This window comes from Cinclus cinclus, chromosome 1 (genome assembly GCF_963662255.1).
Source record: "Cinclus cinclus chromosome 1, bCinCin1.1, whole genome shotgun sequence".
Lineage (NCBI taxonomy): Eukaryota > Metazoa > Chordata > Aves > Passeriformes > Cinclidae > Cinclus > Cinclus cinclus.
Window position 1 is genome coordinate 42,206,746 of NC_085046.1, and position 27,085 is coordinate 42,233,830.

At 42.2% G+C, this 27,085-nt stretch overlaps 1 protein-coding gene across 2 annotated transcripts in view; it reads left to right on the top strand.

The window, feature by feature from the left end:
* Nucleotides 1–2,787: 2,787 nt before the first annotated feature.
* Nucleotides 2,788–27,085, top strand: part of SH3BP5 (SH3 domain binding protein 5) — a 52,201-nt gene continuing 27,903 nt past the window's right edge. Inside the window, exons 1-3 of one of the 2 annotated variants that reach the window (XM_062509180.1) lie at nt 2,788–2,868; nt 4,993–5,055; nt 15,116–15,244. In XM_062509180.1, coding sequence (XP_062365164.1) covers nt 2,788–2,868; nt 4,993–5,055; nt 15,116–15,244 — 273 coding nt within the window. The remainder of the gene's footprint in view (nt 2,869–4,992; nt 5,056–15,115; nt 15,245–27,085) is intronic. The other variant, XM_062509188.1, reaches the window with a different exon arrangement.

Here is a 27,085-nt window from a genome sequence, read left to right on the forward strand (position 1 = left end):
AAGGCACCTGAAAGATCATCCAGCTCCCTCCCCCTGCCATGGGCAACGTCTTCCATTAGATCAGGGTGCACAAAGCCCCATCCAACTTGGCCTTGAACACTGCCAGGGATGGGGCATCCATAACTTCACTGGGCAACCTGTGCCAGTGCCTCACTAGCCCCACAGTAAAGAACTTCATCTGATACCCCATTCCAGGTGGGGTCTCACCAGGGTGGATCAGAGTGGGAGAATCATCTTCCTTGCCCTGCTGCTCGTGCTTCTCTTGATGCAGCCCAGGATGTGGTTGGCTTTCTAGGTTGCAAGCACACCTTCCTGAGTCATGTTGAGCTTCTTGTCAACCAACGCTCTCAAGTCCTTCTCTTCAGGGCTGCTCTCAGTACATTCTCCACCCAGCCTGTATTTGTGCTTGGGATGCCCCAACCCAGGTGCAGCAGCTGGCACTTGGCCTTGTACTTCAAGAAGTTGGCCCAGACCAACCTCTCACACCTGCCAAGGCCCCTCTAGACAATGTCCCTTCCCTCCAACCTGTCAATCACAGCACACAGCTTGGTGTCACCAGTGAGCCCGTGGAGTGTGCTCATGTATGAGACCTGTCTATGTGACACTCAGGTTTGTTCCTTGGGTATTTCTCAGCCTTTACATGGGGCAGCAGTTTCAGCAAAAACCATTCCATGGCAAAGAGAAGAAAATGAACATGTAAATAATAGCCTTGAGTTTTTAATCGATCTTTATGTGTACTGAATAGTCTCCCTTTCCCTGCTCTGTCAAATCTTTTCCTTCAGGCTACTTTTCTGTTAATGCTTTAGTGATATCTGCAGTAATGACAGATGTGCATTCCTCACTGATTTTATCATACGTAGATCATCTCAACGTATCGGTTTGATATAAAATGATCTCAGTGACCTCAGGGCTCTATGAGAGATTTCAGATTCATGGGAAAAGGGGCTTGTGCGTCCATACCACCTCTTGCACAGTGCTAAGCTCTGTAGGCAGCTCTCCCAACCTTCTCAATCCACTGTGCAGCTGAGGAGAGAGACACCTTGCTCTGCCTTGATGGTAGCAGATTGATGAGTTTGGCTGGAGGTTTTCAAGCTGCAACAATCACGGGGACTGTGGCAGTCGTAATGGAAGAACAGGGTTCTTTCTTTGTGCAAACATAACAAATCCCTTTGGGAGAGCAAGTGTGTGCAGGAGCACTTCTGTACCCCAAGCAGTGGGCAGTGCTTTTTGTGACATCGCCATGGGTCAGCCTGTGTAGGTTTTGGGGGAACGTGGCGTAGCTGCAGTAAATCTTTTATATAGTCTTGTTTTTTAGAAATCAAAGCAATAACAGCAGGACTGTCCATGTTAAGTCTTCCATGTGCAACTTTGTGTTTTCTGTGCTGTTTTAGGATGTTGGGAACGTTGGACGTTTGACCACTACAGTCTTGGCGTGAGCCACAGCACACCAGGGAAGAGAAATGCCAAGGCTCTGGGAACGTCTGGTTGTGTGCAAACTTTGGATTCTCTTAACGGACAGCAGTAAAAGTAAATACTTGGCTTTGGCCGATTTGGTTTGTTTTTATTTCCTCCTCAACCCCTCCCCACGATTTCTTCTGCTGTGAGCAGTTAAGATTTTGCAAACAACCCATCTGCGTTTTTGCAACACCTCCTCTGTTCCTTGATTATTTTAGTTTGTTGGTGTCACTTTGCATGTTTATACTATTTTCAAATGTTTATGTCACTCTCTTCCCATATTTTGTTTTTTTTCCCGGTTGCTTTATAGCATTTGGAAGAGCTTGACTGCTTTTCTTTTGCTTCTTTTTGTACCTTAGTTACCTTAGCAATATTAATTTTTATCTTCTTATTTTCTCTCCCTCTCTTATTTTTATCTGATAAAGAGATATGGGATGTTTTTCACCTGGAGCCTCAGAAAGGAAGCTTCTTTCTTCACCACATCTAAACTTTCCAATTTTTTTACCTTTTGAGGAATTTTCTAACAAAACATAGGGTTAAATTAATAGTGATACTTTAAAGGTGGAGATATAGTCCTTATCTGTTCAAAATTACTTGTTATCCACCCTTGTGATTAGGTAGAGACTAACCTGAAGTGCTCTGCTAGACGTGGGCCATGCATGCACATACTTCTTGTACGAAATCCTATTTTACTGACAACAAAAGGATGTGTCTTCAGCGTGTCTTTTTCTGCTGCATGCAGTAGGTACAGTAGTTGCCTGCTCAGCTGACACACAATAGAAATCTGGGTTTCATTTAAATTTTCAAGGTTGTTGAAAGTGCCTTTAGTATTTTTTCTTCTGCATTTTAATTTTTTTTCACTCTCCACACGCATGCCAGCCTCCAGCAGAGCCTGAAAAAGAGGAAAGAAGAAAAGAAGGGGGGGGGGGGGGGGGAAATAAATTAAAAAAGCCAGCAAGGTGTCCTTAGCGTTTCCCTGCACCTGGAACTACGAACTACTCATCCCGGTTTCACGCAGCGCCTTTGCGGGGGGGGCGGGGAAGACCCAGGAACCAGCACGCCAGAAAAATGGGGCGGGAGGGTTAAAAAAAAAAAAAATAAAAAGGAAAAAAAAGGAAACCCCGCAATTTCGCGCTGATTTCCTCCGCGCGGTGCGAAGGCACAAAGAGAACGGGGGGCGCTGTGGGGAGGGAAGGAGGAGGGGTTCCCTGGAGGCGGGGCCGCCGCGGAGCCGGAGAGCCGGGAGCAGCGGAGCGGGAAGCGCCGGGAGCAGCGGAGCGGGAAGCGCCGGGAGCAGCGGAGCGGGAAGCGCCGGGAGCAGCGGGAGCCGCCATGGAGCCGGGGGCTCGGCGAGGCCGCCCCGCCGAGGAGGCACCGCGCCCAGAGGACGAGGAGGTGGATCCCCGCATCCAGGTGAGGGCCGGCTGCGGTTCTCCAGTTCGCTGTAATATGGGTGTTGCGGCTGCATGTAGTAATGGTTGCCTTTTATTTCTTCGCTTTCGCTGCGTATCTGCATGCCTACATACAGACATATATACATATGTGTAGACACACACACACGTATATATGTTCACACACGCATACACACACGCATATATCTGTTTTTAATTTTATTCGTATTTGTTTTTCCCCCGGAGCAGCCCCGGGTGTCTCGGCGCCCGCCGGGAGCGAAGGAAGCGCTCCCGGTGCTCCCCAGCCCTTTGTTACCCCGGGCATCGCTCCGCGCCCCCGCTCTCTTGGGCGTCCCTCCTTCCCAAAATCCGCCCTCCCTCCCCCCTTTTTAGTTTTGACCATGACAGCGTGACCTTGCTCGTGGAGCGGGGCTGGTCCTTAGAAATTCATAAATGCGGGAAAACGTAGGTTTTAAAATTTTACTTCGTTGTTTTCATCGTTATTTTTTTGTTTTTTGTAAAAAGGAGATTTAGTGGAATATGGTGCTTCCTCTCTGCGAATGCCTCCCGCAATGCTTTTTATTCTTGCGTGGTTTCTAAACAAAGCTTTTCTCCCCAAAATTATGTCTCGACCAATAGCCTGGTGCAAACTTGAGGCACGCTGTGGTCCCTAATATGAAATGTATTTTTAGGTCCCTGAAGATTTATGGCTTTTGCCTCCAGCATTGCTGGGGCTGTTTGTCATGAATGAATATAACACGTGTGTACATTGCTGAGAGGATCCTTGGCATAGGTCCCTGCTCGCTGTAATTGTCATTCTTTTCTCCATCTGAGCATTTCATTTTCCAGGGCTGTGTAGAGCAGTGGCAAAATTCTCAAAACATGGTTACACAGAGCGAGGCTCTCAGCCAAAAGCTGGCCTGATTTTAAGAGTCTGAGCTTGGTTGGTGTCTATTGATCTAATTTTGGCCTTAGGTTCTTCAACTTGCAACATGTTTCCACATATACAATTTCTGAATAGTTGGCAAAACAATTGTTTTTGTTAAGTTTTCTTGTTTGGTTTGAAAAACAGTCTGCTGTGTCTCCTTCTGCAAGAGCCATCAGGTTTTGAGCCTTACAGTAAGAGACAATTAAATAATTTTTGGATGAGTGTTTGTTTCAGACAACATGGATAACCGAGTAATTATTTTCCAAATCCAAGGAGTAGGAAACGAAATCTGACCACTGAGAATAAGAGAGCTAAACTGTTGTAATTAATTCCTTTCTGGTTGTAACCAGAGTCGTTCTTGTAGTCTAGTGGGAAACTGCTCAAGTGACAATCAATTTACAGTGTTCAGTTTGTACAGCAAAACATTTCAAGGTGTATTCTGTTACACTGGTTGACAATTAAATAGCGTTTAAATTGGAGAACACTTCTGTTAAGAATCTTATAATCTCACAAGAAGGAACATGTTGCTCGGATAAAGAAAGCTATCAGATCTGCTCCTGATGGTTGCTTTTTGTGGTAAGAAAGTCAATAAGAATGAGCTTTATTTTTACAGTAACTTCATTCATACCACTTCTACTACACATTTATTCAAGGGATTTAATGCCTTCGTTTCTGCTCTTAAGGCATCAAAATGTTGGCAGGAAGGCAAATTATGTAAACATAGTTGTATGTCCTATTGACTGATTGTGTTATGAAATGGTTTGCCAAAATCCAGTATAAAATGCCTCTTGTGTGGCAAGCTGTGTTTCTTATTAGTTCAGTCCTTTCACTGCGTGGCTCCTGTCATAGTCCAAACTTTATGCTAATCTTTCAGCGTGGGTGTGTCTGTCTGCCCATTACCTCCCTGATACAGACTATATTGATTAACGAGACAGAGCTTGCTGTACCTTGAGTTTGTTTGTTTGTAATTGTGAACAAGTAGCCAAAATAGGAAATGTGTTGCCTTAATATAAAACTACAGAGCTTCTCTCATTTCTTTTAAGTAGCAAAGTAGAGGACCAGTGGCAAAGTTAAGCTAAACATCTCAATGTTTCCTCTTTTCACTGAATTCATTAGCCAAAGCCCTTGTGAGCTTTCAGTGGGGATGCTGAATGAGCCTTCTCAGGCATGTTTTTTTTCCTGATTTCTTACTATGCATCTGACTTTCTTTCCTTCTAGGGGGAGCTAGAAAAACTGAATCAATCCACAGATGATATCAATCGCAGAGAGACGGAGCTGGAGGTACAGAATTTATCCTTGTATTTTCCTTTAGTGCATATTGGATTTTGTGAACAGAAGGACGCTGTTTTTGAGTCGGTTGCCTCCTGAATTTGTTCATCTTGAATGGCAATTTTGCAGCAAAAATCTGGTGATGATTTTTTAAAAAAGTGTGAATTGACCTAAGAGCTGAGAAGAAAGGGAAAGGTAGAGGTATGCTGACAGTGTAAAAATCCTGTGAGGAGAAACTCACGCAAAACCACTGCAAGAACTTCATTTTAGATTTTGACACTAAGCTTAGACAAGTTTTGTTTTTAAAAGTCACTGTTTTGTGTTTGTTGATTATAGACAGGGAAAGTCTGTTTGGTTAAGAGGTTTTTGCCGTACAGCTGTCTGCCAGGATCTTCTCTTTGGTGGCTGTTTGGGGCTTTTTTAGCTTGTTACCTTTGCCTTTTTTTGTCATCACTTCCTGAGCAAGGAAGGCAGTGGAGGAATAAAAGACTTCCTGGTTATGCAGAGAGGTTTTTGTGGATACTTAAAAATCTAATAGCAAGTTCTGAAGAAATTTTCTAAATCCCCAAATTTAAGCTTCATCTACTCTGTAGTTACTCTGGAAGGCTCAATATTATTGATCTAATAGTGAAGCAAAACAAACTGTCCTATTTGTATGTCTAAATTTTCTTTTGTTTGCAAAACAAAGAAGGTAAGCACAGTGAAGTATAAGACGAATATGCTGCTAAAGAAAAGCTGGCATAAAATATGAATTTACATCCTAAATAATATTGACGTCATTACAAAGTCTTGAATACTGTATCAAAACATGCTGAGATTGCAGTGAGGAACATACTGTAGAAGTACATCTGTAGATTTCTGTCTGTACCTTCAAAATGTTAAAGTCTGGTTTGTTTGTTTTTTAATTTTGTTTCTTTGTGTGTGTCTTTTCATGAGATGGATACCTCAAGCATGGAGTGGTTCTTGGATAGAATTTTAAAATACTGGAGTATCTACTGAGAGCTCTAAACAGAAAATGGGTTATGGTCTTCGGAAACAATGCAGTCTTGTCTTGTAGCTTTTTATTTCTCCCCACTTGTTTGCATTATCTGTCATTTATGACATGTAGATCACAAATTTATCGGTAAATAAACTTCGTTAAATGGGGAACTATTTGCTGTACAAAATTAAACGGTGTTTTTGCTGTGAAAACTGCTCCATATCACTATCATGTTTTAAATTTTATGAGTAAACTTTAAAAATCAGTATTCTAGTCTGCAACAGTAGCAATTGAATGGACTTCAGAAATCTTTATATGTAGATATATTGAAAAATATCATTATATGTATCTTTTCAGTCTCCTTATTTCATGCTGAGGTACTGAAATTGAAACATGGTGTTATGAATAGTTGTCTGGGTTTCATTAATTTTGTCATAACCTTGCACTGAGGACATATTACGAAGCAGATGGAATAGTAGTAATAATAATGCAAAGGCATCCTCATGGAATAAATCCCAGTGACTTTAAGATGGGATTTTGCTGCTTGATTAAAATTATTCATGTGATCAAGTGTTTGTCAAGCCTGCAGATTTGTAGCTACTGTGTGTGTGACATGTGCTGAGCTCTGTAGAGGCTGAAGGCTCCTGGAAATATAACTAAATAAAAGAGGAGAAATTCCACATTAGCTTGGTCTTACATTGTTCCTTACTCAGCCCAGTAAATACCAGGTGTTAGGTAGAAATCATATAATGATTCTCTGCACTTTGCCATTAAGTGTTTACTGCAGATCTGCCTGTAGTACTTACTGTAAGCAGTTCTTGATGGAATTAAAGTGAAATACCACCAAGAGTGTGCTTTCTTGAATGTTTCCTCTTCACTTTTTATCCAAAAATCTTACTGGATGGATACCAGTTTGTGGTGTCATGCAACTGCACAATTTTTAATCCGTAAAGATTTTAATTACTTTTGATCTTCCCAGATATTGAGGACAAATACAGCTGGATGGTGTAAGCAAGGCTTAATTTATATACAGGTTGATAAATGCATTTTAAATGGACTTAAGAACCTTTTAGGGGAAAGGAATAAAAAAATCCCACAGTGCCCAGCATTTGTGGTTAGCAGAAAATCTCTGCATTTGTATTCTGGACCAGAAAAGATTTGCCAAGCAGCCTCATAGGATAAATCTGGAGTTTGGAAGGAGGAGTTTGGAACTGGGTTCATTCTGCTTCAAAGGCTCCCAAAATCCATGAATGTTGTCGAAAATGTGGGCTTCTGGGAGATCCATGCTGAGTTTCCCTTTGAAGATTTGCACTTTTGGCTCTTATTAGCTGCTTTGGGTCGCTCTTGCTACCCCTTCCTGGTTTGTGGTGTTCCTGCTATATTTCACTGGGAGAAAGATGTGTGGGTGTTTTTTAACCAGTCAATGGAGTTATATTTATCCTGTTTTGCTAGTGTCATTTTCTTAATCTTTTCAATATCTTTAATGGGAGCATAGATGTATCATTACATTATTTAGAGCACAAGTTGCTGACTGCCAGCTTCCTGTAACATTACTTTGTAGTCCATACATTCCCACTGTTGGCTTTTTCCCAGAATCTGGAAAAGCAATGGGAGTGTTTGCGTAGAAGGTATATTTCTTTGAAGGAAGTTCAGAAAAAGACACCCGTGTTTTTGTGACTTGATGTACTCTCTGATAAGCAGCAAGGGTAACGTTGTGGCATCTGAGTTCTGCAAGACTGTTCTGGGCTTCCTGTATGTAGCTTTGTGTGAGCTGCTGTAAGTGGGACTGCTGGCTGTCTCCAGTTCCCATTAACTGGAAAAAAAAGGCTTGTTAAATCCTTCTGAACCCATGCTTCTGTTCTCGCTGTGCCTCAGGTCTGCATCTGCAGAATGGAAGTAGTGATGCTGCGTTACCCAGTGGAAAATGTTATGGGGCTGAATTCAGTAGAGGCTTCTAGAATTCTGAGACTGCACTGTCTTGGTGTAGCCACAGGAATGTCCATGTTTGAGCAATGTAGAAAATACTGGTGTTTACTGCTTACTGAGGTGGTAAAATGGGGAATTCTGTTTCAATTTGCCCAGCCCACCGTTTCCTTAAGTTCTGCACTGAAACTACCATATGATCTGTTTTTAAGCTGAACAGCCTGGGTTTTTAAATCTTATTTTAAAATGAGTTCTGCAGCCATACCACCTGTGAGAGCACTGGACATACATGCATGGCATGACTTGGACAGATGCATTGAAGTTGGCTACATCTGTTCTTTTACTTGGAAGAATTACTCGTTTTTTTTGCTCTTTTGACCTACCCTATTAAACCCTGAAGAAATATCCTGACCTGCTGATGCTCGCAGCCTGTCGAGGAATTACAGAGCTGTTGAAGGGCACTGAGTGGCTGGTAGTTATATGTTGAGTTAATGTATTGCCTGTTAATGAATCTTTGATTAGACTTGATTTGAAATCCATAATGCTGCTCATACTAAGTGCAACACTGAGCATTACTGACACAGCAGAAGGATGATAAGGGTTCTCTGGGGAATTTAACACTTGGCTTCGCTAATGTCCCTGTTTATGTTTGAAGTGTCTGTGAAGAGCAGGGGGAAACATCTTGCAAGGGGAGATACAAGCATCTTATGGCCAAGTGCAAGAGGTTTTTTCCTGTTTATTGGAAATGCATCTCCATCTGAACTCACACCAGGAGCTGTGAATATACTTAACAAATGTGCAGGATTTGCCTGTCCAGCCAGCTCATAGAGGGCTTGGACTGGCTCTGAAAGTACAACTCAGCTGTAACAGATTAACCCGGGGACCCTCTGGCAGCATTGCGGGGAGGGGAAATGCAGCACATACCATTGAAGTTACCACTGGAATCCCAGCTATCCCAAATGTGGTTTTTGTTGGAGAGAATTTTTTGTGTTGCTGGAGCTACGAGCTTGCCAGTGTTTGTTTGTGGGGAGATCCTGCACAGGAAAACTAGAGCTGAACAGTGCTGCTTTCAGCCATGCTCATTATTAGAGGGCCTGGTTGGGATCCTTCTTGTGTGCTTGCCTAGATCCTCCAGTCCTGATCTGCAAGACTTTGTGTTACTATTAGTCCTGGATTTATTATAAAGGTCACCCTGGGTTGTTGTAGGAAATAAGGAAAGGGGTTTTTTAGCTGTGGGTTGTGAGCCTTTGAGCCCCTCTCAGAAGAGGAAGGACTTTTCATTGTGGTTTAACCCCAGCTGACTGCTAAACATGACACAGCTCCTTGGTCCCTCCTTGCCAGTGGGATGGGAGGGAGAACCGAAAGAGTACAAGTGAGAAAACTCGTGGGTTGAGATAAAGACAGTTAAGTAAAGCAAAAGCTACACACACAAGCAAAGCAAAACAAGGAATTAGTTCACTGCTTCCTACTGGCAGGCAGGTATTCACCAGTTATTTAGAATTGCTTCTTATTTCCTCTCTAAAATGCTTGGATTTAGGAAAAAAACTTGAGCTGTTGACCTTGTTACACATAAAATATGTAAGTAGATTTAAAAACAAAATCCTCCATCTTTCAGGTTTTAGAAAAATGACCTCTCAAGAGTCTGGAATCTTGCTCTGAGCAAGCCTGGTTGGCTTGAGGAAACATCTATCTGTAGAAACATCCGCCACCTTATCAGTATCCTTGTGCAGCATTTTCCAGTGTCCACAAAAGAATGCAGAGATAAGGGCAAAGCAGCTCACTGGCTGGTGTTCCTGCTGGCTTTTGGAGGAGGATGTACATGCGTGATGGATTTGTCCAGCACTATCAGGATGTGGAAATCTTTCCACATCTCTTTATGATCTATTTGCTTCCATAGGAAATGGCTCCCATTTGTGAATTGCTTGTTGTTTTGCCATCTGCTTTCATCCAAGATGTGTAAGGGGAAGGCTTCTTCCTCTGCTGTGGCTCTGGAAAGATTTTGTCAACCAAGTGAGTCAAAGGGCTTTACTTGATTCATGTTCTTGAAGAAGAAATGGTTTTGCCTGAGACAGGAAAGGTTAGGTAGCGAAATCTTGCTTTGGAAGGAGCACCCAGTACTATCCCATGCCTGTTTTCTTCTCTCTTCTTCTAAGAAAATTAAAAACATTTGTAGTAAAAAGTATTGGTAGTCTTAGTTTGTAACTGTCTGCAAGCAGGAGGTTAGAGCAACTTTCAGATACTGACTTTTAAAATTGTTCTTAGATGGCAAATTAGTAGCTGCCTAAAAAAAAAAAAGTAAACCATAGACTTTTCTTGTCCCTTAAAACTTGAGGAACTACTTATCCCCTTCCTTGCACTTTGTTTTTAAGGTTTGGTCACCAGACTGGCTTAATTGAATTGCTCGGGTACTAGAGAGCTGCTAGAAGTGTCTTTAACTGGTTTGATTCTTGAGGGTAGATTTCTGAGCACACCTTGTTATGTGTGGATGTATGATACTAATGCTATTTTAGCTTGGAAATGAGCTTTTGCAGCTGATAAGTTTCTGTAGCAGAAAAGATTGGTATGGTTACTGTCAGCCTCTTGGAAATAGATGAAGCTTGTCTCTCAGTGAGCAGTTCCACTTCCCATGCGCCTCCCATGCTTGCCAGAGGTTCTGCACACCAGACTGGCAGAACAGTCATGGGACAACCTTTGTAAATGAAATTTAAATGTTCTTGGTACTAAGATGATTCAAACATGATTGATATGTAAACCTCATTTTAAAAATTAAGTTGTTTGAAAATACATGTTTCATTTGATGGGCAGAAATAGTTATTTGCATGTCATCTGGCATCTAACACCAGCTCATCACCATCACTCATGAGTGAGGAAAACAGGCATGTTTTTTTCTCTGACAGGTGCAGTATAAGTTGAAAATTGTATTTTAGTTTTTTACCCACATTTGAGAATGGATCTTTAAAATGCTGCTGTAAGGATGACCTGTCTTTAAGTGTGGTCTCTTTCTGGTGCAGTATCAAAAAGCTGCCCAACAGCAAGTCACTGGAAACGAAGTCTGCTTTCAATAATGAACTATTGCAGCAAAACCGTATGTGGGGTAGAGGTCTGGTGTGCTCCCTAAGACAGTGAAATCTCTTTTGAAAGAAAAGTGCTAAGGATTTCCAGGAAGAAAGTTGATGAGCGTGGAGCTCTTGCAGCCATAGAACAAGATGTTGAAATGTAAACTGCAGCTGTCCATGTGCTACACTAAGTGCTCTGCCTGCTAGAGTGTGTGTATGACAAACACCTTAGCTAGTAAGAATCTACTTAGTAAGGCTGTAATTTAAGTGAGAAGCTTCTCCCTTCTCCTGCTACCTTTTTTTTTTTTTTCTTTTTTTAACCTTGCAACACACATTGAGGATAAAGTGCCTTAATTGGCTTTTGTCCAGCTTGGAAAAGGTTTATCATCATCTTATTTGCGCAAATAGGAGTGAAAAAACATTGAAAGTTGACTGGCTAGCATTTTCAATGTCCCCTTTCTATTTCTAAAATCAGAATCAATGATTTCTCAAAAATGATCACAGAAGATTAGGAGTGAGTAGAGGGGGAAAGCATGTTTTGAAAATGTCAGGATGTTTGAGATGTCTCATGTCACTTGCATTGCTTCTGTTAGAGTCTGTGTATGTATTCAGTTTAGTGATGAGAAAAACAAAATGTGTTTTTAAAAATCAACCCAAAACATAAAAACTCACCCAGAAATGGTGAGTGTGATTCACATATTAGCTAAGGCTGCTGTTATCAATGAATAGCATTTCTGCTGGAATGAATTATCTTTCAAGAAATTGAAATACAGAAACGAGAGTTTGAGGACTGTGCTATAAATTTTCCATGGCATATGCTGCACTGTCTTGGTTTTGCTCAGGACAAGAAGTTGCAGGAATTGACATAATTTCCTTTCTCTGTCATCCATGTGTGCTAGATGAAGGTCTGAATGAAGCATGACTTTGGCAGTTAAATAGTAACACTTGTGGGGAGGGCAAGTCGCACCAGAGGATGTGATAAGTAGCTTGAAAGTGCTGTGGTTGTCTTTGTAACATGGATGTAGGACTTAGCCTGTGCTGGGGATGTGGATGAGCTGCAGTGATGTGCTGTTCCGAGCCTCTAAGTTTTTGATGTGATCGTCCTTACAGAAAACACCATTAACAGGATTTATAGCTTTGAACCACTTTACATGTGGGTTGAAGTGTCTCACTGACAGTACCATGGGAAAGCAGACATAAAGCAGTGAATAAAGTTACTGCCTTGACCGTAGGCCCATTCATTTCCATGAACTACAGATGTACTTCTCATGTCACATAAGGAGTAAGTGCACCAAGCCCAGTCCTACTGGTGCAATTGCCTTGGTGCTTCTGACCTCCCCACTTTCAACATGAAGCATAAAAAATAGCTGCTGCACCTGTGGTTCTTACTCAGACTTCCCCAGGATTACCTGCCAGGGGGGTTTTGTGCTGTCCCAAGGGTGATGTGTTTTGCAGATGCTCTGCCAGCCTGCGGCACACGCTGAACCGAGGAGCGTGGCTGAGTTTGCAGGAGGGAGCTGTGACCCTGCTGTCCCTCTGGAGGTGTTTCCCTAGCTCCCAGGTCGGAGCCATGGTCAGGAGAGCTGAGTCAGTCTGGGCTGAGGAGGCTGGGTGGTGTGAAGGCACTGCCTTGGCACAGGGGCACGCACGCTCTAGATACACCATGTGGGATTGTTGGCTTTTGTAGTGTAGTTGGGGCTGGTGAAGAGTAAAAGTGGTGTGTGTAGGGCTGCAGAGGGCATGGATTTGGCATCTCACCTCAGAGACCTCGGCATCCTGCTGCTGGGTCTGAAGGGGGTGGCTGGAAACCTTTGGTAGGGGGACTGATCCCAGCAGAGAATTGAGCATGTTCTTGTTCTGTCATGCAGAAGGTGTTGGAGCCTGCAGGCTTGTGTTCCTGACAGTCAGGAGCCTGAGAATAAACGCTACTTAAAATAAGTTGTGATGGATGGTACAGATATAAAGTTCCAGGGCGTTTTGGTTTTCATTATTTTTCTTCACTGCAAGAATGAAGGTAGTCAGAACAAAATTAAGCCTTAAAAGAAGAACCAGTCATCTTTGGATGAAAATGATAAACTGGAATTGCACACCAGTGTGTTTTTCAGCTGAAGCTTCCTATTCCGTGTAACTAACTACTGTATGGAGTGGAGTTGTGCTCATGGGCAAATATGTATTTCACCATTTGTAATACCTGCGCTTCAGGCACCATTAGAGGAGCCCTTGGAATTCAGTAATTTGTATCTGCTTTAACTCATCAGAGTTAAAGGGAAATGAATGGGTACAGAAGTTGCTGTTAATTTGACTGCTTTGTTCCCAGTGTCTTTTGGTTTTTTGTTTTGTTTTGTTTTTTTTTTTTAACTCCAGGTGGGGACTAACCATCTTTTTCCTCTTGGATAAGACTGTATATAATTATTACATTAATAAGTTTGGGGTCTCCAAACACAGATTTGTAGTGATGATTTCATGTTCCAAGTGCTTATCTTACAAACATGGGAGCTGAACTTCTTGATGAATCACTGAGTAGGCTTTTTTTTTTTTACTTAAACTCTTTGCTTTGCATAACTAATATCCTTATATGCAGCTTTCACAAAGAGAATGAAAAGAAATCTTCTGGTTCATTCATTTAGCAGTGAGCTTTTAATTCTGTTCCTACACCTGCAAATAATTTGTCTCTTTGTTAAGTGTGCTTCAGTACTTAATATTTTTCTTGCAATATAGTCATCAAGCTTGGAGTCTTTTTTTCAGTTACTTATGAAACTCATTTTGAGCAGTGAACCATGTATGGTCCAGTAATTTAATTGGAAATATTCAAATTCTTCTCACTGAGAAAATCATTGACTCCATAAATATTTTTTAAATGATACATTTCAGGTGTTCACTGAGCAATAAGATTATTGACTGGATTGGAGTTAATGAAATAATAAGTTAATGTCCATTTAATTTTCCATTTTTTACCTTGTTACCCATTTGAATAATGCCTTAGAATTAAATGGAGTACCAAAGCTATTTGCCCTGGACTAAAATAATACTGATACTGGTTCAGGTTTTGCATAACACTAAAAAGGAAGCAAAGAAATTTTTACAGAAGTATGTTGCTTTTTCTGTAAAAACTGATGTATTGTTGCATTTTTTTTTCCACTTTTGAGAGCATAATGGCAATGTATTTTAAATCTTTCAGTGAATAAGCAGTTTTGCATTCTAGAAATCCTCAACAATGAAGACAAAACCCTCCTGAATTAGGGCGCTTCTTCAAGCCAGCTGCTTCCTGATTATCAGCATGTCACTTCAGCAGTCTGCATAAATGCTGCACTCTAATTAGAGTTACAAGCCTTGTTGAGAGCTCATGTGGCCCTTCCTCTTCATCTCATTAAATCCTGGGCCAGGTCCCATCCTGAATCTGCATCAATCTGCAATAATTTCATCTATTTAGAGTCTGTGGTGGATTCTGAGATTGAAATCAGACTCAGTTTGCTTACATGTGTGGAAATTTGAGTGGAGCAGAGAAAATATTTTAGTTGCTTTAGATAATCATATAAGGAGCACAACTCATCCCATTTGGAAGTATCTGGATTTTTTTAAATATAGAAAATATTAACAGTGAAGTGAAATGTAGGTGCCTTCTCCATTGATAGAACCCATTGCTGAGGAGATGGTCTTTCTGTGCCAATTCCAGCTGACTTGCCAGCCTGCTGTGGGGACTTGGTCTGCCAGCTAGCACCATTCTAGCATTACCTATATAAGATTCTTTGCCATTGAAGTCCCTCTCAGAACTTATTATACTGCTGTTTGCCTTATCAGTGAATGAGTAATTTACAAACAATCCCTCTCTGAGAAATCCTGCCAGAGGTAACATCTAGAACAGGCTGTTGTAGGCTTTATATAAAAGCTGTCACTGAAAGACAAATATTTGGTGTCCAAGATGCCGGCTTTAGGATTTGGCTCTGGGTTCCAGGGTTCCTCTGCTGAAGAATTCGGTCTTAGTCCAAATTCTAGTAACTCTTTTGAATGTGACAACTCCTGTGTGAATCTCAAGAGGAACCTAAAACAGGTAGAAATAATTTTTAAAGCTCTAATCTGCCTTTGTCCTTTCTTTCCTTCCTGCAACGTTTGGAAGGATGCACGCCAGAAGTTCCGCTCCGTGCTGGTCGAGGCAACAGTAAAACTGGATGAACTGGTGAAGAAGATTGGAAAATCTGTAGAAGACTCTAAACCTTACTGGGAAGCTCGGAGGGTGGCCAGGCAGGTAAGAACTTTCTGCCTTCTGAGCTTGTGGTGGGAGTTGGAGGGCACACACCAATGATGTTACTTTCCTGCTATTAATAACATCCTAAGCATGTGCACTTGGCTGTCACTCGCCTGTGTCTTCAGTTGCATGTCAGCCATGGGAGTTGATGGCAAAAGGCATTTCTTCACAGCCACAGCTGCACATGCTCTTCAAACCCAGAACAGCTACAGTAGACACAATAGCAAAAAACCAGTTCTCTCATAAATGGCCTTTCAGACCCCTGCTCTTTCCTAGCAGTAGTTGTACTTATTTTGAAAATACAGTGTAGACTTTGTGTATCTGTTTTTTCTTCTTAAAGCAAAATGCACATTGCAGCTGGAAGCTGCAGGGAAAAAGGCTGGAGCGGGGCAGGCTTGGGGAAACCCACAGGGTTTGGTGCTGAATAGGTTGTGATGAACCAGGGATGTGCCAAATGTGGCTCTCAAATGTTTTGTTTTGGGGACAAACTGAGCTTGGCTTTCTCTGTCATCAGGGCATTACTTCCCATGCCCCAACTGCTGCTTGATTATCGATGAGCCTGGGTAGCTCAGGGAGGGATGAGGTGTGGAAGGAATAGTGTGACCTGCTGGGTGAAGAGAAAGCTAGGAATCTTGTGACATGTCAGGCAGTATCTCAGAAAAAGCTGCTGAGAGTTCAATGTGTGGTGGCTTAGGCAATGCTTCTGCTGGGTGTTTATGGTGGGGTGTGCTGGTGTGTGAGGCTTTTTATTTTTTTCCCAAGGGAAAACATGTTTCTGGTTGATATTTGTTTTCTCTTGAGGCAGGAAGAGTCAGGAAGAACTGCCTAGAGCTGCTACTTCTATGCTTGTCTGGAAGGATGTGTGGGGTGGTATCTGTGGCTGGGTAGCTGAGATATGATTGTTTTCAAGGGAAAAGTGAGAGATGGGGTGGCATGTGTGAAATACATGAAAACTGCAGAAGGATTTTTTTCGTGGTAGTAGGTAGAGGGGTGAGAAAAGTAGAGTAGCTGTGTGCCAGGAGGCAGAGTGTAAACTCTAAGGGTAAGAGAAGGGGGGAAGGGAAGAGAATGCATCCTCAGAACAGCACACAGGAAAGGGAGGAATGAACAAGCTTCATTCCCTTGAAAGTTGATGAAGCAGGAACTGGATTAATGGGGTGTGGCATACAAGGTAATATGTGACTATGTTGATGCTTTAAATTGCATAGCATTGTTTTGGAGGCATTGTCTCAGGTGATGGGGATGAGGTGTAGGGGCTATTAGGCTTAATCCTGCAGACTAGAAGCAGTGTGGCAAATAGTAATGGTAAAGGGTAAACTCTACCCTGCTTGCTGTGCTTTGAAGTATCTACCTCTCATCTGTAACTGCTCTGAAACCCTGCTCAGGAGGATTATGGTGTGTGCTAGAGATAAACCAGTGGTGAGCTACAGAAGTTAGTAATTGTGTAAACTAGTATGTGCAATTTGGAAAAACAATCCCTGCAGCCCTGCCTTGAGCATGATCTTATACTTCTATTACTATGGGTAGCTGGGTAAAGCACAGCATGGATAGAGTTACACTTGGAAAAGTTAATGGTAGAAGCACACACTTTGCAGTACAAATAAATAAATTGAAAGATCAATTGACTTTGAGGTTTGTAACATCAGAAACTCAGAGCAGTGAACTTTGCCCTCTGTGCTGAAGCTGGCAGCAGATTATGTTCTGTAAATGCAATTTTGTATTGTTTTGTCTCTGTTACCCATGAAACCCATCCAGTCATTCTGGTTCTAAGGTACTTCTCAAGACCACTAAGAAACCCAAGCTCCTGAAGGTCCTTAAATTAGTAGAATCACTGCTCCAGTAGTAGGCTTGTTAGAGGGAACTGTATTTTTTTCCCCAATCCATTTTATCACCAGTTATATTTAAATGCTGTTTATCCCAGATCTGTTTATTTGCTACACATTTGATTGTCTTTTATTTCCATGACAGCATTTTATTTTATAGCAGGGGTTGCCCTTTTAACCACTCATTTCACCTTTTTTTTTCATTTTGTGTAATGAATCTGGTCATGGAACAGAGTTCCTGCTTTGTATCTGCTTGGCAGAAGGAGGTGGAAGATGGTCTCTGGTTTCTCTTTCTCCCTCTTCATAATAACATCTTAAAATGGAAAATGGGAGGGCCAAGAGGAATGCAGGCATTGAACTATGGTGAATCTATCTGGAAGCTGAGAATTGGAAAAATTGGTGCCAGTCGTCTGTGAAGCATCTGCCTAAAGAGTTTTTCTAGTTTTAATTTAATCTGGGAAAGTTCCACTTACCTGGGGAGCAAATCCACTATGATAAAGCGTGGAGAAGGTGTGAATAGGTAGGTAAATATGAAACTGGAGGAATGTACCAGAGTATTGACATGGTTAGGTGTCAGTTTGTATTTCTTTTTTTACTGTGATTTGCAAAACTGTAGAGAAATCATGGGAAGAGCTTGTTATTTTTTTGTAAATTTAAATTAATAATTTCTAGCCTGTGAAGAATTGTCTTCCTTCTCCTGTCTTTACAGTTATATTTAAAGCCATTAGCCTGCCTCCAAAAATACAGACACAAGGTTCTTGGGGGCTGAAATAGCTTTAATTAAACAATAAGGGAAAAATGAGTGACTCTGCTGATAAGAGAAAGGGAAGTGTAAATTCCTGTTTGTTGTTCTCACTAAAGGGAAGTAAAAATATGAACTGTAAATTTTAAGCCTTTTGGAAATACGGAATTGCATAATTAATGACTCTTAGTTTGGCAGAAATGCAGGAGTTGTCCAGAGTTACTTGTGTTTAAGATTTCAGCTGTAGGGTAAATTACCTGATGCAAGCTGTATTAAGTCACATTGAGGAGCTTGCTTTCACTTGCACCAGCATGAGTCTCTTTTGGAAATACTTGTTTTCATCTGTTAAGATAAAACCCATTAAGAAGGTGTGAGGGCAGTGATGTGGGGTCATCAAAAACCAGGTGACCAGCTGACGTATGTCACTGGAGAAGCCTTAGGATCTTGAGCCCTTTTTTCTACTCACCCTTATCCCCATCTTGTGCAATCCTGTGTTGGCAGAAGATAGGGAGTTCGAAACAAATTAACTCTCCTATCCAAAAGTCCTGTAGGATCATGTCTGTGGAATGTTTGCCAAGAGAGCCACAGCTTGGCCTGTCAGGATGAAACTTTGCTTTACCAGAACACTGGTCCCTTAGTGTTACGATCTGAGTACTTCGCCCTCTGAAATGGTGGTGCAGGGAGTCAGGATGCTCTCTGTTGGTACCAAAGCAGTAATATTTGGCTTTTGCTGAGACTCAAGTGACATCTAGCTAATATTCTTGCACAAGGAGATTAACTTCTCGCAAGACAGAGCTGTTGTGACTCCTCATTTGGTACAGAAGTGGGATGTTTGTGCTGATTGCAGACACACTTTACCGTTTTGGGGCATTTTGATTCCAATTTGTTGTTTAATCAAATTTTGAAGTATTAGTACTGCATTCTTTTTGTTTGGCAAGTTGTCTTTTCATGTTGTTCTTTAACTTATGCAGGAATGCTCATGTTTGGTGGAAGAACCTTGGGACATAGAGGACTGTGCATGTGCACAAGCAAAGCCCACATTGCAGGAGTATGAAATTCCTGTAATCTAGAAGGTGGCCCAGGTTCTAATTGTTCAGAAAATCAAACTTCCTGTCTGCTCTGTATTTGGATTGGGTGGTGGTTTCTTCTTTTTTCTTTTATTTTTTTTTCCACTAGTAGCTGATTCCTTAGTTGACTAGTCAAAGAATAAGACTTTTCTTGCCCAAGGCTAATGGGGAAGAGGGGTGAAGTTGCCAGGAAATGTTAATATTGTAAACAGAAGTCCTGAGGCTCTGGGGTAAGGGGTATCTTAAGCCACTGTTGACTTAACATTTTGCAGGGCTAGGGCTGGAAGGTGCCTATGCAATCGTGTTCACAGCAGTGTCTGAGCAAGTGACAGAGCTGGGAAGTGTGTTGCCTCCCTGGTGACAGGATGCTATACAAAAGCAAGTGTGGTCTAATGCATAAGTCACTGGGCTGGCAGGAGCTGATTTTGTGCTGCTGCATGGCACAGATGAATGACTTCATCTCTCTCTCAGTTCCCATGTAAAATGAAGCTGTCAAGCTGCTGTGAAGCTGAGTTCATTAAGGGAAGTAAAAGCACTTTGGGGTCACTGGGTGAGAGGTGCCTTTAAAATACTGCTATCCATACATCATTCACTTATGAACCCACGGACAAATTGAACAGGAGACGTGCCTGTCTGCTTTGCTTCTGCTGGAAAAAAAAATCTGATAAAAGTGTGTTTCCACCCCCACAAATAAAGCAATCCATGCATTTTTAGTGACTCTAACCTGACAAAAAGCCCTGGGAGTATTGCTTTTAATTGAGTTTCAGCTTTTTTTTTTTTTTTTTTTTTTTTTTTTTGCTAGTTGGTTTTTGTTTGATGGTGGGCTGATTTGGTTTGGTTTTGTGGCAGGATGAGGGGTTACATTTTATTGGCTCAGATTGGGAGTAGGTGAGGATGCTTTGCTCAGCTTTAGTACTGAGCCTATTTGGGAGAGACATGGTTTTGATTTGTGATATTCCCTCCACCCCTCTGCCCCCTGCCTCATTTAGCTTTTACAAAAAAATGTCAGAAAACTTGCTTCAGGCCAAAATAGACAAAAGATCTATGCTAGGTCATACCTGTCTGTACCTCTGTACCTAAAGAACCCACCTATACCATGTGTTCATTCAGCAGTATGTTGGAGGATATGCATGTTCTGCTTCCTCTTGGGTCGGTCTTCCTCGGTTTTAAAACTAGTTATTTTTTTCACGTTGTTGGCATACTTAAACAGCACTCTTTTATCTGAAAAGGCTTGGAAAAACCTGCTGGAATAAACATTTACAGCAGTTCTTCTCCATTGATGTCTGGACATACCTGAGAGGAAGTGCAGTTGATAGACAAGTAGGGACAGCTTTCCCATCCTGTTCACTGCAACTTTTTATGTTGTAGAGCTCCTTTCTCTCACCTTACTAATAATCTTTTACTCATGTAATATTTTATAACTGGATTGCCACATCTATGTGAAGAAATCAGCTGAAAGAATAAAGAATTATTAGAGGTGAGCTTTCAGATACTCAGATCCTGTACCTCTGTTCTGCTTTTCTTCACAAAACTTAGGGGACCCCAGTTACCACTGGGAAATTATTTCTTCTCTTAAATGTGAGTTTTGATGTGATTCAATGAATATTTTGTTTGAAGTGAATCAGGATGAAAAGCAGCTGCTGTAATCTTGCAGAGCAGGAACGGAGGAGGAACCAAGCCACTTGGTGGTGAAGGCGGGAGGGGTGTGAGCGGATAAAAGCACACCTACCTAGCTGGAAGAGTCTTCCTCAGCAGATGAGACTGATACCCTTCTTTGTAGAGATCAAGCCAGTAAATGAACAAAGCTTTCTGAAGTGGTCATTGCATCTCAGCTTCCAAGTGTGCAGTTTGAGATGTCTGAAAGTAGTGTGGCAGTTATGGAAAGTTACGGATGGTAACTCCCTTAGCTCAGGAAACAAAAGCTTTTTAAATTCATGTGAGTTGGAGGTTCAAAACTGCCAGACACCCTGAAAGATTAATTAGGAACTGGAAACCGTGGTCCTGCAGCACCCAAGTTTTCTATTCAAGTTCACTCAGTGAGTGAGAACTAATGGGATCAAAGCGCCAGCTGGCTCTGCTGGGAAAAGGAGGGCAGCATTGAGTGTGGATGACAGCTCCTGGGTCCAGTTCCAACAGTGGTAGATACCCAGGTCTTTCCCTCTGGTTTCTAGACACTGAATGCATTATCCATCAGTATATTGACTTCCCCTGTCATAAGGAATCTCCTTCTCCATCCTACTTCATTTATGAAGTCCTGATGCTCATGCTTAGAACAGCAAGGAGTTAAGACTGATTTGTCTAATCTGGTAAGCTTAACTTGATGCAAAAAAAAAAAATAGGTGGAGGGAGAAGGAACTTGAGAAGCAAAAATTAAATGTCAGCAGAACTGTGACAGACTTGCATTTCTCTTTGGAGACTTGCCATGAAGCTAGTAAAAAGCAAAATTATTGGCACAGTTACAGTGGAACAACCAGCTGACCTTTCCTGGCTGAAGGAGTGTTTCTGGTTAACTGTTCATAAACCAAATGAGTATCATGTGGATTCACATTTTGAAAGAAAGGAATACAGAAACTTGAAGATTAACTTCGACAAACCTTCTGCAAATTCTCCCAGCTGTTTAAGGAAAAAAACAAACACCCAGAGGACTTGACTGTTTTCTTTGGCTATAGTTCAGTGCTGTTATTGTTGTTAAGTAATCATACAATCATGAAATGGATTGGGTTAGAGGGGACCTTAAATATCAACAAGTTCCAGCCCACCTGCCATGGGCATGGGTGCCACCCACTAGACCAGGTTGCTCAATGCCCAAGCCATCCTGTCGAACACTTCCAGGGATGGGGCATCCACAACTGCTCTGGGCAACCTATTGCTGTGCCTTAGTACTCTCTGAGTAAATAATTTCTTCCTAACATGTAATCTAAATCTCTCCCCTTTTAGTTTAAAACCATTCCCTGAGTCTGGTCACTAGGACTTTTTTTTTTTTTTTTTTTGCATGTTGTGTTATTTGTATTTTGGATGGATGCTGCTGCTCTGGCCTTTTGCAATAACCGGTCTAGGCTGGCAGTGTAGACTGTGTTGTTTGTGCTCTGCCTGTGCTGACTGTTCGCCCTTTTAACTGAGGATGCTATCTTGCAGCTGCCTGGTGGGTCTTGGGGAGCCTCTTGGCAGTGGGAGATGGGAGGGAATGATGCCTGGAGTAGGAAGGTGAGGTGAACGTCGTGACTCACTCCCTGGGCCTGTAAATCAACCATATGGAGATGGCTGTGATTGTTGGATTACTTGGTGGAGAGGCGGGGGAGCAGCTCTCTTCCTGAGCTGGGACTTTCCTTGTGTTTGAGAAGCCTGTCTGGGATGGAGGATGATGTGGTGGCCTCGGCTGGTGCTGCGGCAGGCCAGGCACAGGAGGGAGGGAGGGAGGCAGGCAGTACAAGCCTTGCCTGGGAAGAGATGACTGCTGTGCTCTGAAGGGAAAAGAGACACGGAACTTGCTGTGTGAGCAATTGGGAAGCTCAGTGCTGTGAAGAAATGGTAAGGGAGTGAAACATAGGTGAGCTGTGCAAGAAGTGCCTGAAAGTGTGAAGCATTGAGGCTGTGTGTTGTGCCTCTTTGCCTGTGAAGCTTTGTGTGTCCTTCTTGCCTTTTTGCTCCCTGTGGGCCTGCTCTAGGTCTGAACTCCTTCTTCCCACCAATGATTTTGTTTTTCTAATTACAAAACACATCATTAAATCTTGGGGAAACCATGCTGATGTGACGTCAGTCCTCTGGTGAAATGTGGAGTTCCCACTGCTGTGATCCCAAAGGGCATTCTCAGTATATTAATCTCCCTTCCCACATGATGCATGGCTGGCTGTGGGGCTGAAGGGGACATAGGCCAAGTAAGGGAATCTGTAAATTTATTATTGAGGGTGAGGAGTCACTTCCTGTGACTTCCACCAGGGAATCCACTGAATTTTGTAAGCTTTTTCTAAAGCAGGATGTACTTTGGACTCAGTCAAGCAAATGTTTTGCCGTGCTCAGTGTTTGATGGGCTCTCTGGTCATGTTTGCACAATTGCATCTGAAACCCTGTGAGCAGTGGGAGTCACTGCCCTGCCATCAGCACTCAGTGTCTCACTGCTGCAGCACGGAGCTTGTGCTTGGTATGCTCTCTTTGTTCTACCTGTATGCTTAGAACTTGAAAACTGTATTTCAATTCTTGAATCAGGGTTCTGTTGCATTTGCCTTCGGGCCAAGGTAGCAACAAAGCGTAGGAAGCAGGGAACTCAGGGTCACTTACCTGGGTCAACAAGCTAGGTTTTGCCTGGCTTATTTATTAACATTATTTATTTACTTAAAGCCTGACTCAGTGTGACTTTTGTGTTCTGGCTCTGTCACCTGGTTGAGCAGTATGATATTGGAGTGTGTCAAACCGGGTGTCCTTAAACTGCCAAGAGGATGACAGATGTTGCCTGGTTGGCTTGGGAAAGTGATGCCAAAGATCTGATCTGTGAAGGAAAGCTCCTTAATGTATTTGTCTTCCATCAGCCTTACTGATGCAGGACAGTAGGTCAGTGTGGCTGGCAGGTTTCTACCCTTTTAATCTGTCCCATGTTTGGGAACACTGACAACTGCTGCTTCTCAGATTAAGGGAAAAAAAAAAAATCCTTGCCTGATTCAAATTTTTGCCTGTTACTTTTATTTCCTGCAGAGGAGGTGGCATCTGTAACAATATCATCTGCAAGTACAATGTTCCTGGCCCATTTGGATAGTGGGAACTAATTTTAACCACTTGTTTGTTGAAATAGCATGTCAGTAAATACTGTCTGTATGCATATCCCCTTCTAAAAATTAGATCACCTGTATCTCTCTGGGCCTTTGTGCCTCAGTGAATGGGTCTAGCTGTTCTGGGTTGGTATTCATGCACCCTAAATTTCTGGTTTGTGTGGGCACTATTCTGTTGAGGAATGATTGTATAAGCTATTGATACAAAAACTGTAATTGGTTTTCTTATGGTTATTCGTTGATGTGCCTTGAAGGACTCCATCATGTAAATTTGTTGACTGTGCACTGTAAATTAGAAGTTCTTCCCTCTTCTGCTTTTCTTCGCAGAAGTAGAAGAAAATACTGTTTAAACTGTTTGGAATAATTTACCTAGGAGAGATGAAGAAGATCACTCTCTCTTTTGGTGTCTCTTTGTCCCATTTTCTCCAACCCTACAAAGCCTTCATCAGTTCCCAGCCATAGTGGATAGCTGTAGTTTAAAGCCAGATAGCTGTTCAACCTCCTCTCCATTAATTGTTGGGAATCAAATGACCTAATTATTTTTCCGACCTTCAAGAAAGAATTTTTTTTTTTTTCTGTTGTGAAATACTTAGTGTTGTGCAAGTAGGTCTGAAGTGATGGAACACTGGGTTGAGTTGGTGTGGAAATACCCTCAGTTCTTTGGAGTAACAAGGAGAAGGCTGGTGCAGAAAAATTTGGGTTTTTTGAGATGTCAGCTGATTTAGGCAGAAAGAAGTGATATACATGGTCTGGCTATTATACAGTAACAGATGCTGGAACTGGCAGGAACATGTAAACAGCTCTCAAAGGATGCTGGAATGTGAAAATAGAACAGAATCCCTTTTTTCCTCTGTTGTTGTATGAAGATTTGAGTAACGTCATTTCGCATCCTCTTCAATTTGGAAAAACCTGAGAGACTAGGTTGTGAATTCCTTTGTGTGACTGTAGTACTTGGACAGCTGCTGCCAAAACACAGATCTACAGGAAAAAACTTTAAAAGAAATACTGCTTTGCTTTGTTGTCTCTCACCATTTCCCCTCCTGATTTTTTTCTGGCCTCTAGTAAAGGCTATTTCAAGAGACTGTAAGCCGCAGACAGGATCATCTGTTAAAAATAGTAGCTGGCATTTGAGCTTGGGTGGCTTGAGGTCAGGGTGATATCCTACGTACCTGTTTTGTGTGATACTTGCTCAGGGATGACAGCTGAAGGCAGCACAAGTCTTGCAACTTTGGGGAACTTTTTCAGCCAACCAAGTCTTTATTGTGTACAGTGGTCTAAATAGGTGGAAGTTTATTTTGAAGTGATAAATGCTCATGTTAAGGTCTGCTGCCAAAACAGATGTAATATGGATGTTGGTTACTGCCTTCTGAATGTGTTTTCTAGTGAAACAGTATGAATTTTGGAGTATTTGTCTGTTCTTGCTGGAAAAGATTATCTGAAGAGTCTAATTTCTGTATCATATGTGGGTATGGCTCTGCATTGACTTAGTTTCTGTAAGAAATACATCTCCATTGCAGCAAACAAAAAGTTATACTATTAAACAAGAATTTTTGCTGCCAGGATGTGGAAGAACTGTCTGCCTCTTTTAGCTGTGTCTGCTTCTGGTGGTTGTTCATTTATTGTTTTGTTGTTTATATTAGGTTTATCTTGGTAGGTTCTTTTAATTTGGTCAAGTGTGCTAATGGCTTCTTCTCAAAGGAGGATTTTATTGCTCTGAAGTGGAATTGACATATTCTCTATTCCTGCTGCTGCATAGACCATTTCCTTCGAGGAATAGACTTAGCCCTTCATTAGTCCAGGACGCTGCCTGCAACTTTTTTAAGTGAAGCAAGCCTGTTATTCACTTGTGCTATGGAGTTGTGTAATTCGACTAGGAAGAATGTTGAAGGGTCAATAGTTATCTTCAACGTGTCCCTTGGGAGAGTGACTGTCTCATAAGTATCTGTGAGCATGCAGAGGCGGACAAGGTCAGCCGAGAACTTTCTCCCAGAGCGTATTCCTGTTATTGAGGACAGGCGGTTGCTGGTGGGTGTGAGGCTTTCTGGGAACTGGGAGAACATGTCCAGAACAGCCCAGTAGCCAGGTGAAACTACCCAACATGCCTTGTCTTTGCTTATGCCAGTATGTATGCACAAAGATGTGCTTTCAGAACTAGGCTGCCAATCCCTTGTCAACACTCCAGAAACTTCTGCATAAAAGTGTTTGCTGCTTTGGTGGCAATTACACGAGACAACGTTTCAGTGCTTCTCCTGAACATACCTCTTGCATCTGTATGTGCTGAATGTTGATTATCTTGGATAATTAGCAAAAGCCACTATAGCAGGCAGTGTACCTCTTGCAGGGTGTATTCGTGGGAGTTGTTCCCTGCTTCTATATTTAACTGCAGCAAAGCAGGCTGCTGCCAGGTGCAGATGAGCATGTAGAGCCTCTGTAAACCCTGAAACCAGCTGTAAGCCCTAGACTCGCTGACTCACTGCCTAAGCTCCAGAATGCAGGTGCATAGAGCAGTGAGGATTATCTTGCTGTTTTTCTCTCTTAATAAGATCTTTTACCCTGGAGATCAAAACCTGGACATATTTTATCATCACCTCTTCCAGAAAGCAGTAGCTTAATAATTTTGGCCACAAATGATTGCACAACTAACAAGCAGATGTCAGTGAATGCCCAAGAAGGCCTTGCCTGGATGGTATTAGACTGAAACCATTTGTCATGTTCTGGTGCCACAGGCTTGTTAATTAGTGTGAGTAACTCCAAGTGCACCAGCATCTCTCAACAACCACATGAAAAACAAAGGAGGGGCAGATGGCTTGGGATAGTGTCTCCCATGCAACCTCTGTGCCCAAGTGAGCATCACCTCCCTATTCCTATAAGGCAAGGAGTCACATCAGTGAAAACCGGTGAGGAGACCAGCAGGTTTCCGATCAGCTCAGACGGGATATCTTTGCCCCCCTTTCACAAGATCCTGGTTATAGCCTAGATGGGAGCTGCCAGAGAACAAAGAAAGGCTGTGGCAGCTGCTTGTTCATTCCAGTCCAGAAATGGTCTTAACAGTACTTAAAGGAACTGTGTGCTAAGATACTTTTTTCTCATTTCCTTCCCCAGCCCAAGGAAGGGAGGTGGGATTCTGCCTTTGAGGAGTCCAGCTGTCTGCATGCAGACAGCATGTAGCAGAAGCACTGATTGAGCTCTTGGTTATGCCCTGAACCTTCTGGTTCTTCGAACACACTCGTGATCCTGTCTTAAAGGAGTTACACATACCACCTAACTTTAGCACAGATCTAGATGTCTCTTGAAATGTGCTTTGCAAGTCTCCTATTTCCTGAGCCTTTTTATAGACTACAGGAATGTACACAGAACCAGGAGTCAGGTCAGTTCTACAGTTTGGCTTTTGGAAGAGAAGGGGTGGATGGGGACCAAAAAGCCCAGCGCAAGAATAAGACACCTAATCA